The sequence below is a fragment of the Dicentrarchus labrax genome, unplaced genomic scaffold (assembly GCF_905237075.1).
Source record: "Dicentrarchus labrax unplaced genomic scaffold, dlabrax2021, whole genome shotgun sequence".
Lineage (NCBI taxonomy): Eukaryota > Metazoa > Chordata > Actinopteri > Moronidae > Dicentrarchus > Dicentrarchus labrax.
The window spans coordinates 32,707,033-32,719,670 of NW_026136704.1; the positions used below are offsets into that span (position 1 = coordinate 32,707,033).

At 40.6% G+C, this 12,638-nt stretch overlaps 1 protein-coding gene across 1 annotated transcript in view; it reads right to left on the minus strand.

The window, feature by feature from the left end:
* Window positions 1-1,461: 1,461 nt before the first annotated feature.
* The window catches only part of LOC127363107 (latent-transforming growth factor beta-binding protein 4), a 62,953-nt gene continuing 51,776 nt past the window's right edge, over window positions 1,462-12,638 (minus strand). The window contains 15 exon segments of the mRNA XM_051399584.1: window positions 1,462-4,691; window positions 5,419-5,571; window positions 6,338-6,648; window positions 6,813-6,996; window positions 7,110-7,208; window positions 8,386-8,538; window positions 9,262-9,402; window positions 10,103-10,231; window positions 10,371-10,442; window positions 10,707-10,955; window positions 11,224-11,367; window positions 11,589-11,714; window positions 11,863-11,971; window positions 11,973-11,995; window positions 12,230-12,352. Coding sequence (XP_051255544.1) covers window positions 4,549-4,691; window positions 5,419-5,571; window positions 6,338-6,648; window positions 6,813-6,996; window positions 7,110-7,208; window positions 8,386-8,538; window positions 9,262-9,402; window positions 10,103-10,231; window positions 10,371-10,442; window positions 10,707-10,955; window positions 11,224-11,367; window positions 11,589-11,714; window positions 11,863-11,971; window positions 11,973-11,995; window positions 12,230-12,352 — 2,159 coding nt within the window. The 3' untranslated portion in view covers window positions 1,462-4,548.

Genomic DNA, 12,638 nt, shown 5'->3' on the forward strand with positions numbered 1-12,638 from the left:
AGTTCATGCACATTTTTGTTTTTCTGAATTGTGTGAAATAAACAAAAATAGGTCAAACAAAACGATTATGTGGTCACCAAGGTGACTTTGTGCTATTTAGAATATTTATTCTATATATTATTTGTACATTATTTGTAATATTATATATTATTGTTGCTCTCTGCTCTTGTTACTTTTTTCTATATCTGACTGTATATATTTTGGCACATTTATGTATATAGTGTATATTTATGGATGTCCTTGTGGGTCTCTAAGTTCTGATAACTTATCCTGTCATATTCTGCAGAACTGTGTTCATTGTCTTTTGGCAATGTTGGAGGTGGAGATTGTTCCAAGTACAATAATCCAATTGTTCTGATGAAGGATTTGTGCAATGGAGAAATATAATTATCTGCTTCACTTATGTTGTTATAATAAAACCTAACAGTTAATGCAGCCACTGCTTCTAAATATAGTCATATATTTTATTATAACAATAACAGGAGGGATTAAAGTCTCTTCAGCAGTCTGTTTCAGTTTAACTCTTAAAACATTTTTAAATCTAAATAGATATTATAGATCTCTGTAGGTTGGAATTTGACAGATCAGTGGAGGCAGTTTGTATATTTATTGTCACTCAGTGTGTGTGTGTGTGTGTGTGTGTGTGTGTGTGTGTGTGTGTGTGTGTGTGTGTGTGTGTGTGTGTGTGTGTGTGTGTGTGTGTGTGTGCGTGTATATGTAATCAGCTGTGAAAGTGAAAGCTGATATTCCGCTGGCTCACAGTTTCAGCCTCAGTACTGGGTGAACCGGTGTAATCCCATTAACGCTGGCTGAGGGAGGCAGTGTGTGTGGACGGATTGGCCTATAATGTAAAGAGGCTTACAGACCTGGATCCATATAAACAGTGCAGGCATTAAGGTTATGGAGCCAGGTGGAGGATTAGAGCCGATCAGCACGCGAGTATCACCTGAGAGGTGACTCGACAACAACAAACAGTCGGTACACGACGCTAGCTGGTTAGCAGATTCCCATCAGTGTATAGTGGGTCACTGCTGCTGAGGGTCAAAACCAACAGGTACTGATGGATTGTGGGGAAAAAAACTGTAAATAAAAATGAAAATCAAAGGGAATCCCAGATTATATCTACAGCTTTGTTTCAGCTCCTACAGGTGTTTTCTTCCCGGGCAATACTGTGATTAACCGTCTGCATTCAACCTGAGTCTGTTCTGTTTTACTGTCCAAGTAAAGCATGTTAAATCTTCCATATGTGAGTCTTTCTCTGTATAATCAGTGTGTGTGAGCAGAGAGTGAACAGGTTGTAGCGTAGCTTTGTTCCTCTGATGCCTGTGGACTGGTTTCTATGTGTTTCTATGTCGGGGTGAGGGTCAAAGGTTGTGACCTCAGTTAGTTGTGAAATACTAACTGAGGCACAAATTTCAGGCACAAAAACAACAAACGCGAAACAAAGACGACACAGACGGGTTTCAGTAAAAGTGTGTGCAAATATATTTCCATTTCTTGTCATACAAACAACAATAATAATAAAAAAGTGAATCATTAACCATAAAAATGAACAATTTAAAAAAAAAATACCAGAGACTGAAATTTAAACGATTTACAAAAATCTCTCGTGTGAACACAAAAGGCGGATATCTCTGGCGGATACAGTGCATGTTATACATCAAACTTTAGGTGCTGAGGAGGAAAAGTTCATCACGATGGATTCAGCATGTTAACCACATCAGAAAGTTAATAAAAAAAGACAATAAACGCACTCTCTTACAGGCTGTAACAGCTTCATTCAGTTGGATTATTGTGGAAGAATGTGAATTATTATATACACAATGTGACTGAATGCAGCGTCCAGTACATTCAGCTTGAATTCATGTTCTGCAAGTCAAATATAAAAGTACAGACGAGTCAGTAATTCATCAACACATTTATAAAAGTCATCTGATAATTAACCCAATCAACAAATCTCATGTGCAGATTCAAACCATCAGCGTGTTAGTTTGTGGACTTTTTTAATCAAACAAACAGGAAGAAATAGTGCATTTGTTGGGGACTATTTTCCACGGCGGATGAATCCACATTTGGAGCTCTAGTGAGTGTTCGGGGCAGCAGGACGGTGTGTAAATAAACTACAGTGTGAGTTCATGCTAATGAAGGAACAGCGGACGACAATGGAGCTCTACAGATAGATAGATAGATAGATAGATAGATAGATAGATAGCCACCTAACTAGTTAGTTAGTTAGTTAGTTAGTTAGCGTTTTAAGAACGGGTTACTGTGGTTTGATTTCGCTGTGAAACAGATTTTTAGGCTTATAATTTATAATTTCCTTTTCTTTTGGAATTTAAAGCTTTCAGTGGCACTTTGGTTGGATTTAGGTAATAAAATTATTTGGTTAGGTTTTAGGAAAATATCCGGGTTTGGGACAAAATCAACATTTTCACTTCTGGCAGAAAAGCTTGGTGGTTGAAAGTTACCTAACGATGCTAGTTAGCTAGTTAGCTAGTGTTTTGCATATCTAAGTACAGAAGAGGAGGAAGTTGAAGCAAAAAAGGGGCGTGGCATACGACGTAAAGGGGCGTGGCTTAGGAAGGGTCAATATTTGTTAGTATATACGTTTACTTTAGGTTTGAGTCTGAACATGAGATTTTTTGACTTTAAGAAAAATATAAAATATCAGCAAACTTATCACAAACATTCGTTGTTGTTAGCTGGATTTGGTTTAATGAAGATCAATCACGGTGTTAATTAATTATTCATGCAGACAGTGTTGATTATAAAACTTATATTATCTGATCTGTGTGAATAAACTGCAGAGAGAAAACTTTCTTCTGACTCTACCTGACAAAAACTGACAAATTATGTGTTTTCATGTGGCCGGTTCAAACGAACCAAAACGTCCCGAAATATTCGTAATAGTCGGAGCAAGCATGTAACCTTAGCTATTAGTTTCTGGCTAGCGGATGACTCATTACTAATTGGGGTGTGTAGAAATTAATTTCAGCAATATTATAAAATGAACATGAAGATTCAACAAAATGCGAGCTGCTTCGTGGCTAACGATAAAAATATTTACGTTAGCTCCATTCTGTTGTGCACAACGGGACAGCTACAACCGCTAACACATAAATGAGTTGACAGCTGTACTGTCGGATATTATTTCTGTATTTAAAGCAACAAAATGAAGGAATGGGGTTATACTTAAACAATACTCCTATTTTTTAAACTTAATATAATTTATTCATAATAAATTGAGACAATATTTTCCTCTATGTTTACGTCTACAGATCAAATCTTTGCGTTATTGAACAGTTTGTTTGTTGTGTAAAGCGTGAACCAGGTGTTTTATATACTTTGTGGTGTAGATATTATGATTATAGTTTCTTCAGTTTACACACCTGAGCTCCTTCAGTTAGACTGAACTCATTTTATATCAGTTAAAATGTAAAGTTGTTGTTTTGAGCTCCGTGTGAATCCTGGTTAGTTTCCTTAAAAAAAAAAAAAAAAAAGACACACACGACTGTTTCTTCTTCTACTGCACAACTTCACACGTCTCAAACCCCCCCACCCCCCCCACAACCTACCGGACTTTCATACAATAAACATCCAGATAGAGTCGAAAACATAAAGATGAACTTTGGCACAGCTTGGTTCCCATTGGAGGGCCGGCCTGGTTTGTACTACGAGGCGTATCAGAGCTAGCCTGGCGTCTACTTCTGGGTTAGCCTGGTTTCAACCACTGGGCTAAACAGGGCTTGACTGGTTTAGACTGGGAAGACACTGTGTGCTTTTATTGATCTCTGTACATCTCTGTGATTTTGATCTGTTTTAACAGACTTTTCTGTGAGGCTAAAACTTATTTATTTATTTAGTATTTATCTGAATGATCAGAATCAACTGATGGTGTAATAAAGTGACTGTACATAAATATACTAACTCTACTTATTAGAGAAATTACATTTTAATAAAATAAATTGTTGATCTTTGGTGTTTCTTTTGACTTGCACACTCATTTTATTAGCGGGTTCAGCGCTCCGTACGTTACTACATTTCTGGCATTACGACATCCTCAGTGCCCGAGACTTAATTTACAGTACGAATCCTCCCAAATGATGAATGTTATAGAGACAGAGACGCTACATAAACAACACTGTAAAATAACTAATATAATTAAAATTCCTCACACAGAAACGAGCAAACTTTGAATTTAGTTTTGGGCTAATTTATACGTAGTCACTTTATGACACTATTAGTTAAAGCTGGTCCACAGTGTTCATTCCCGATATATAAATACAGAAAGCAAGAGAGTTAAAATGGGTTGTTGCTCATTAATTAAGAGTATTTAAACTAGCCCAGTTTAGCCGTCCCCAGTTTAGTGCAGTCTACAGTATCTAAGTCCAGTAAATCTTAGTCTGGTCAAGTCTAGTTTGTCAAATCTGGTTCTAAAGTAAAGCCAGTTTAGTCTAATCTAGTCCAGCCCAGTCTGCCGTTGTGTAGTCTCGATCGTCTAGACTAGTTCAGACCGGTCTAATCAAGCCCAGTCCAGTCCTGTCCGGTCTACGCAGCCACACAGTGGTTCGGTCTGCGGGACATGACGTATCCTCTCCTGCAGACGCAGCGGAACGAGCCCTCAGTGTTCACACAGCGAGCGTTCACACACGGGAAATCCACGGCGGCGTCCTCCTCGCACTCGTTTATATCTGCAAACACACCGAAAAAAATCTTCAGTTCGCTAATGTTAACAAATACTACTTAACTAGCTTGTTAATCGATAACTAATATATACAGGGGCCAATGAAGGAAGAAAAAGAAAAGAGCTGTCCAGCAGCTGTATTGTTTTTGTGGATGAAATAGCTCGGGGGGGGGGCGGTAAGGTAGGCTAGCGCTGAGTGGCTGGTATGGGAGGATGAAATGATAATTTGTCCAATCACCTTGATAGCTGTCAGTCATGATGAGTCGCGATGACGTGACGTGAGTTGTTTCTGCTTTCAACAGGAAAAAAAAGCAAGTGGATGAAAGTTGACTAGAAAAGGTATCGATCATGTTTAACAAGCCTAAACAAAAAAACGGCGCGCAAAAGAGGAAGGAGAGAAAGTAGCAGGATGAGGGTAAAACTAAAATGGCCAAATTAGATAAGTTTTTTACTCAGACCAGGCAACCCAGGCAAAAGCTAGATCCATAAATGCAGGATGAGTGTGTGGCCTGTAACGTTAGCCTGCATGGTGACAATAGCAGTTCTCTCGAGTGGCTGTGTGTGTGTGCGCTTGTGTTAAGGGCGGGGGCACAAAAAAAAATTTGCACTGGGGCCTATCACCATGATGTTACGCTACAGGATGCAAATTGAACCGAATTTTTATTAATTCAACAGAAGAAAATGTGAATGAATGAAACTTGCGTTGACAGAAACACGGCTAGCGGTTGCAGTACCTATACACGTCATGGAGGTCATGTCCAGTTCGTATCCTTGGTAACAGTCACAGGTGTAACCCTCGGCAACGCGAATACACCTGCCGTTCTCACAGCCGTGCAGTATCCCACAATCCTCTGCTGTGCTCAGGCCGGCGTAGGACTCGTAAGGCCCTGAAAGACGAGAGAGAGGTTCATTGCAGTTCCTCTAACAGCCACTAGTCAGTCAGATAGTTGAACACCGAGCGAACCTTCATTTATCTATTCTATTCTATATTATTTTAAATATTATGTTTAATATAAACCAAACAAGACCTTTTTAATCTGGCTTCTAAATTAACTTATTATTATTTATTTGTTTTATTATCTATTTTTTCATCTTTTTCTAATCTTTAAAAAGTTATTTATCAGTTATACAAATAAAGTCTGATTGATTTATTACATGTTAATATACTTATTATAAATAAATTAGTTCCTTAAGTTAATCTAATAAATAAAGTTATTTTTTTTTTGGGAGTTTTTATTTTTGCCCATAGTAATTATAATATGTAATATAACAATAAATTCCTTCAAATTAACTGATATGTAACTATCAATGAATTGAAAGCTGTTTGTGAAATACCGTTACATGGAGGATGAAGTTTCCAATAATAATTCATATTTGTGGAAATCAACAGCTGCTTCTAAAGTTAATTAGAGCTGCAATGAATAACCAATTAATTAATCTATTTACTATTAAATGAATTCAATGAACAGTTTTTATAATCAATTGTTTTGAGTCATTTTTAAGAAATTATTAATTGCTGAACTGAATACAGTTAATTCAACTGCAATAATAAACTCTAAAAATAAAGTTTATTTATATAAGCTTTACTTTTATTCTTTTTATGAAACCTCCTCATAAATTATTAGAAATTACAAAATAAAGTAATAAACTCACTCTCATACACCCTCCTTGGTGGTCCTCCTCCTCCTCCTCCTCCTCCTCCTCCTCCTCTGCTCCTCTCCCCAAACGGAGGGAAAGGCGGGCCCGGCCTCCACGCCACGTCCTCCTCCTCCTCCTCGTCCTGCTCCTGGTAGGGGGCGCCGGGCAGTGGGGCCAGGCTGAGAGGAGCGCCGTCGGGCCGGGACGGAGGAGGACGGGCCCCGAATGCCCTCTCGCCGCGGGGGTCCGGAGGGACGCGGAAGGACGGAGTCCTGGGTGGGGAGCCGTTGGGGGGTCCGAAGTCTCCTTCAGAGTAGTAACCAGTGCTGAGAGACAGACAGACAGACAGACAGACAGACAGATGTTGTATTTTCCCCATTAGGTACAGCATTACTGCAGCTACTATTATTATTATTATTATTATTATTATTATTATTATTATTATGTGTGTAATTTGTAAGCAGGGTTAAACCAGGTGTGTCCTCCTCACCTGTACTCTGGCCTGCCATAGGCTCCGTCCGGCAGGCTGAAGGTGGCGGGAGTCCTCCCTCTGAAGCCAGACCTGCTGCCCCCTGCTGGAGAGTAATCGTCATAGTCTGAACCACCGAAGTCTCTGCCGGGAACCACTACTGGAGAGAAGGAGTCCGAACCGTAGGGAGGGAAGTATGGAGGAGCTGAGGAGGGGAGGAGATAAATAAACTTCAAGACAACAAACGTTGGAGATATTTAGAAACATAAAGGAGACATAAATATGAAATAAAATAATTAAAACAGCAAATTGACTCACCCACTCCGGCTCCTCCTCGTCCAGCTCCGGGTCCGGTGGAGTCCGGAAAACTCTCTGTAAATGTAGCAGGAAACGAACTGCACAGACTGGCATAGTCCTCTGCAGACAGAAAGAAACACAATTAATGTAAAGACACTAGAAGTTCTCAGCACCTCCTGAAATCTGGATTAATGAAAACTATTACTTCATAAAAAAAATTTTACTTAACACAGTGGTATTTATGTCAAGAGGTTTTTATCAGTTTTATCCACTAAAAAATTACAATTGTTGTTAATAACTATTAAGTAGGCTGTAAATTATCCTGGACATTCAAATTAAGGCAAAAACCAAGAAAGTTGTGCATTTAGTACAATGTACTTTGCATTAAATATTATTTTACATCTTTTAAATCCACCTGGCTGTAAAAATAAGAACTCACATATGATCATTGCATAAAGTTGCAGCGGTATCGAGGTTCCAGTATTTCAAAACACTGAATCCAGATCAGAATTATCCAGATTTTATAATCTCATTATTAATAATATAAAACACATCAGACATAATCTGATGGGGTCCTATTCTCCTTCTACATACTTCCACTGGGTCATATAATTTGCTGACGACACGCGGTTATATCTTCCCAATAAATACTGTCTCCAAAACCATTAATCTAGATCAGAATTATCCAGATTTATCCCTTATTTTGCTACCTTATAATCTATATATATATTTATATTATATTATTGATATTTATCTGCATTATTGTTTTAATTGCTTGAGGTTAGTTATTAGTTTAAATGTTTTTTTAAGTTTTATAATAATTATCCATGGCAAGATTAAAGAAGGTTCAAACTGACTAAAACTAAATACATTTCTTGTGTATTTTCATATTATTTTGGTTTTGTTAGTACAAAGTTATTTATTTTTATTTTTTATTAACTAAAATGTTGTTTCATACCTAGTTTTAGCTTTTAGTTACATTTTACTGTACTATAATAACCTCGGCCTCTACATCCACCTTGAATCCATGCTGGATCCACCCTTCCACTGGGATCAGGAGCATCCTGATTTTTAGCATCAAAACTATCAAAACTAATCTCCATCTACCCAAAAACAACATTTGATCTCGATTCTGGATGGGATTTGATTACCGAACTAAGTTTTTTTTCAGGATGACGTCTCCTGTTTTAAAAGACCCAATTTTAAGATTTAATCCCTATTTGGATACTTCTGATCTTGATAAAATGTTTGATTAATTGCCTCTTTGTGTGTTTTTGATTTCCTGTGAGATACTTACCGGAGTCGGTGGAGGGACAGAGGGCGCACTCCATCCCCCAGCCCTCCCCGTACAGGCAGCAGCAGTCCATGAAGGTGACCTGAGCCCTCAGCAGAGGACTCTGACAGACCAGGTCCGCCGTGACATGCTGCCAGCAGACAGACAGGTTCTCATCTGGAGGACAGACAATGAGAAAGAGATAATAAGTGGATGCTGCCCAGTACAACCAGTCTGACAGTGGAGGAGCTACTCTGATCTTTTACTTGGTTACAATCCAATGCAGTTTGATATGATGGTCGCCTCACTGGATCAGCTGGTCGTTAAGTTTTCTTGTTCAAGGGCTCCACAGTCGTGGTCGGTCCCGGGATCGAACCAGAGACCAGTCACAAGCCTGCTACTCTGACCTATAGTCCACCAGCAATCACACAATTAATGTCAAATAATTGGACTTTACTTAAACCTATGATATAAAGTTAATATTAATAATATCATTATTGTTACTATTATATAAATCAAAAAGAAAGTACAGACCTGTGCCCTGTATCTATAGCACTGACCACCGCCCTGTATCTGTAGCACTGATTTCTGCCCTGTATCTACAGCAAAACCAAATCTTTATTAACTGACTCTGAAACACACAACAATTAGTGTCAAATTATTGGACTAAAACTTATGAAATTAAGTTAATCAGAGTTAGGGGCATTATTAAGTGCATCAGGCTATACCTTCTGTTACCAAACTATACCTAGTTTGGTAACCAATTACAGACAAACGATAATTGATACCCAACACCAACATGCAACTTTTTTGGATTCATCTAAATCTGCTATTAAAGAGCAATTTAAACAAGAGGAGGAAGAAGAAGGAGGGTGAGTGAACTGAAGGTGAAGGTCTTACCCACAGTGAGGTGGGAGGAGTTGACACAGTTGCGTTGGGTATCGTCGAGCACCAGAGGATGTGGGCAGCTGCAATAATACGAACCCACCGTGTTGACACAAACTCCTCCGATACAACTCTCCTCCTCACACTCATCATGGTCTGAGGCAGACAGACAGGTGGACAGACAGACAGTTACGTTATATTAAATAGAGATGTGTGTGTGATCAATTGTGTCTCTGTTCTTATTTCTTCTGCTGTATTCAAGTTTAGATCTGAGTGAGATTAAATAAAGGTTATAAGAGAACGTGTCTCTGGCTGTCTGTGTTACTAGACTGTACCGCCCTCCAGAGGCAAACCACAGTTACTACAATTTTGGTCAAAATTGATTTATGACTGAAATTGAACTTTTAAATGTCTGTAAGTGCAGCTTTGGCTGCAGTAACTGTGGCTTCAGTATCAATTTCAGGATAATGTAGGAATTAAAACAAAGGGAATCTTGATGTTCTCCACTGGGAACTCTGACTGTCTCCATCTGTGGATTATTAGCTGAGCCCATTGGAGCAGATAGGAATAATAGTTTGGATATTACTGCACTAGTGCTTTTTACACAAGAAACAATAAGAAATGTAAAAAAATAGATTTTCTCAGGAAGAAGACACAACCTATATATCTGTTTATGCTAATACAGAGTGCAGTATCATCTGGTCATTAGCACATATTTGCTGTTCTACCTAAAACACAGTTGGCTGCACAGTCAGAAAACTTTGAAGTCATTTCTCTGTTTTCAAAGTTAGTGTAGCGATGGTATTAGCCTCTAGAGGGCAGTGTAGTTGTGTGTGTGTGTGTGTGCTGTGCGTACCGACACACTCCAGCAGCGTGCTGTTGTAGACATATCCACTGGAGCAGTAGCAGTTGTATCCGGGGATGTTGTTGACACACACTCCGTTCTTACAAACCTCTGGATGGAAACGTTTACACTCGTCCACATCTGGCAGTAAAAACAGGAAAATTCTGCTTTATTACAACTCAACAAACACCGAGCGAAGATAAAGAGGTTTTGGCTTCACTCATGTCATCCATCTTTATATATGTCGACGGTGTAGAGCCACAGTTTAGATGCGGTGTACCTCTGTAGCTGAAGGCTCCTGGTGCTATTGTAACGTATCCTCTCCCACTGGGACACAGAGACAGAAACTCGGCTGCACAGAAACACAGTTTTAATCACATTAAACAAGAGGATGGACATTTGAGTGTTTGTTATCGATACCGTCAGTCACAATGTATAAAGAGATTTTACAGTTAAAGGCCTGCAGCAGCTTTTAGATCTAACAGCTTCTTCTAACACGAGCTGCTGCACTCAGATCAGTTAGTTTCTTTGTGTAAAAGGACACGTTGTCCTGAGGGTGGTGCTAGAGGACAGTCAATCCTCCAGCCTCACTGCTGACTCACTTCCTGTATCTCACCTGTGTCTGCGGGGGGGCAGGCGTGGTACTGGCAGCCCAGCCCCCAGCCCTCGCCCACTGTGCAGCAGCACTCCTGCTGGCTGGTGTTGGTGGCCAGCAGGCTGCAGGTTCCCCGCTCAGCCAGGTTGTAGTAACACTCCCTCAGCTCCCCGGGCCGGGCCGCAGGGAGGGGGGGCAGCACCGGAGCCCCCACGCTGACATGGGAGGAGGAGGAGGAGGATGAAGAGGATGAGGAGTAGATGGCTAACTCTATTGCAGGAGAAGAAAGGAAATTTTCAGTGGTTGAATATTGAGTGCACAAAAAACCTGAAAAATACACTAAAAACTGCACGAACAACACATGAAACTGCACCAAACTCAGATCAAACTGTCAAACTAGGCAGTGCTGATCAGATATTGGTCCAGATTCTGTCGTTGACCATTTCTTAAAAATATCTGGAATAAAAATGGTCTACTGGATGAATAAATTATTGGATTATTTAGTCTCAGGGCCAGAATAAGATTTGGTCTCGTGTACCTTGTTGTGCGGTGTTGACACACTGTCGGCTGGCGGTGTCGAACTCGTCTCCTCGTCTGTCGCACTCACACATGAAGGAACCCTCAACGTTCTCACAGCGAGCAGAACCGCAAACACCGGGCAGAGAGACACACTCGTCCTCATCTGAGAGACAGACAGACAGACAGACAGACGACAGACAGTCATCAACTATCGTCTGAAGAGAAGTTAGCTTCTGGGGGCAACGGCCAACGTTTCAGGGCCTCCAGTGGAGCTAACAGATATCTGCAGTCTGATTAGCAACTTGAAGAATGACGAGAAAGAATCATTTTGGATAATCTATGAGCAGATATCTTCAAATGAACGTAGATACTTTTTTTACGCACCCACACAGTCCTTCCCATCGACGGTGGAGGTGAAGCCCTGGTGACATGCACACAGGTAGGTTCCCTGCAGGTTCTGACAGAAAGCGTGTTCCCCACACACCGTCTGATTGGCACACTCATCGATGTCTGAGGGAGAGAGGAGAGGAGAGGTGAGCCACTTCCTCTGTCTCTTTCACAATAAAAGAGTGTATGAAGGGTTGTGATGATGTGTGTGTGTGTGTGTGTGTGTGTTTGTGTGTGTGTGTGTAGGGTTGTGATGTGCCGTCAGACTCACCGACACAGCTGCCCGTCGATGTGACCTGGTAGCCCGGCTCACAGGAAGTGAAGCAGCGGTAAGAGCCGATCGTATTCTCACACCGCTGGGAGCCGCACACTGACCCGCCAGGACGAGACGCACTCATCAACATCTGAAGGAGAGAGAGAGAGAGAGAGAGAGAGAGAGAGAGAAGTTGTTGTGTTTAAAGGTTCAGCTAACACGTAACGGACTGAGGTTCAAATCTAGAGTTTATACAGTGTAATGAGGAAATGTTACAGATTAGAGCTTTAATACTGGTTTTTAGGGTTAAAATTAGTTGTTAGGGAGTGTTTGTGTGTGTGTGTGTGTGTGTGTGTGTGTGTGTGTGTGTGTGTGTGTTTTGTACCGAGGCAGGCAGTCTTTTCTGGGTTGGTGGTGAAGCCGGTTTGACATTGGCACTGGAAGGAGCCTTCAGTGTTCACACAGCGACCGTCCACACACACACCTGGCTTCACACACTCGTCCACATCTACACACACACACACACACACACACACACACACACATATATGTCGTCGTCATGAGGACGGGCCAAAGATGACATCACCATTACATCAGCTGTATAAGCAGGACCAAAGGAGACCTGAGCTGTGAACAACATGAGGTCTGTTTCCATCGACTGAACCGCAGTCACGTCTGTCTGCAAACACTCAATATACAGAACACGGATCAGAACACGGTACTGACTGAAGACACGTCCTCCATTTTAAACTTTACAGTATTGTGTTCACAGACTCTGTTTAGATCGACCGACA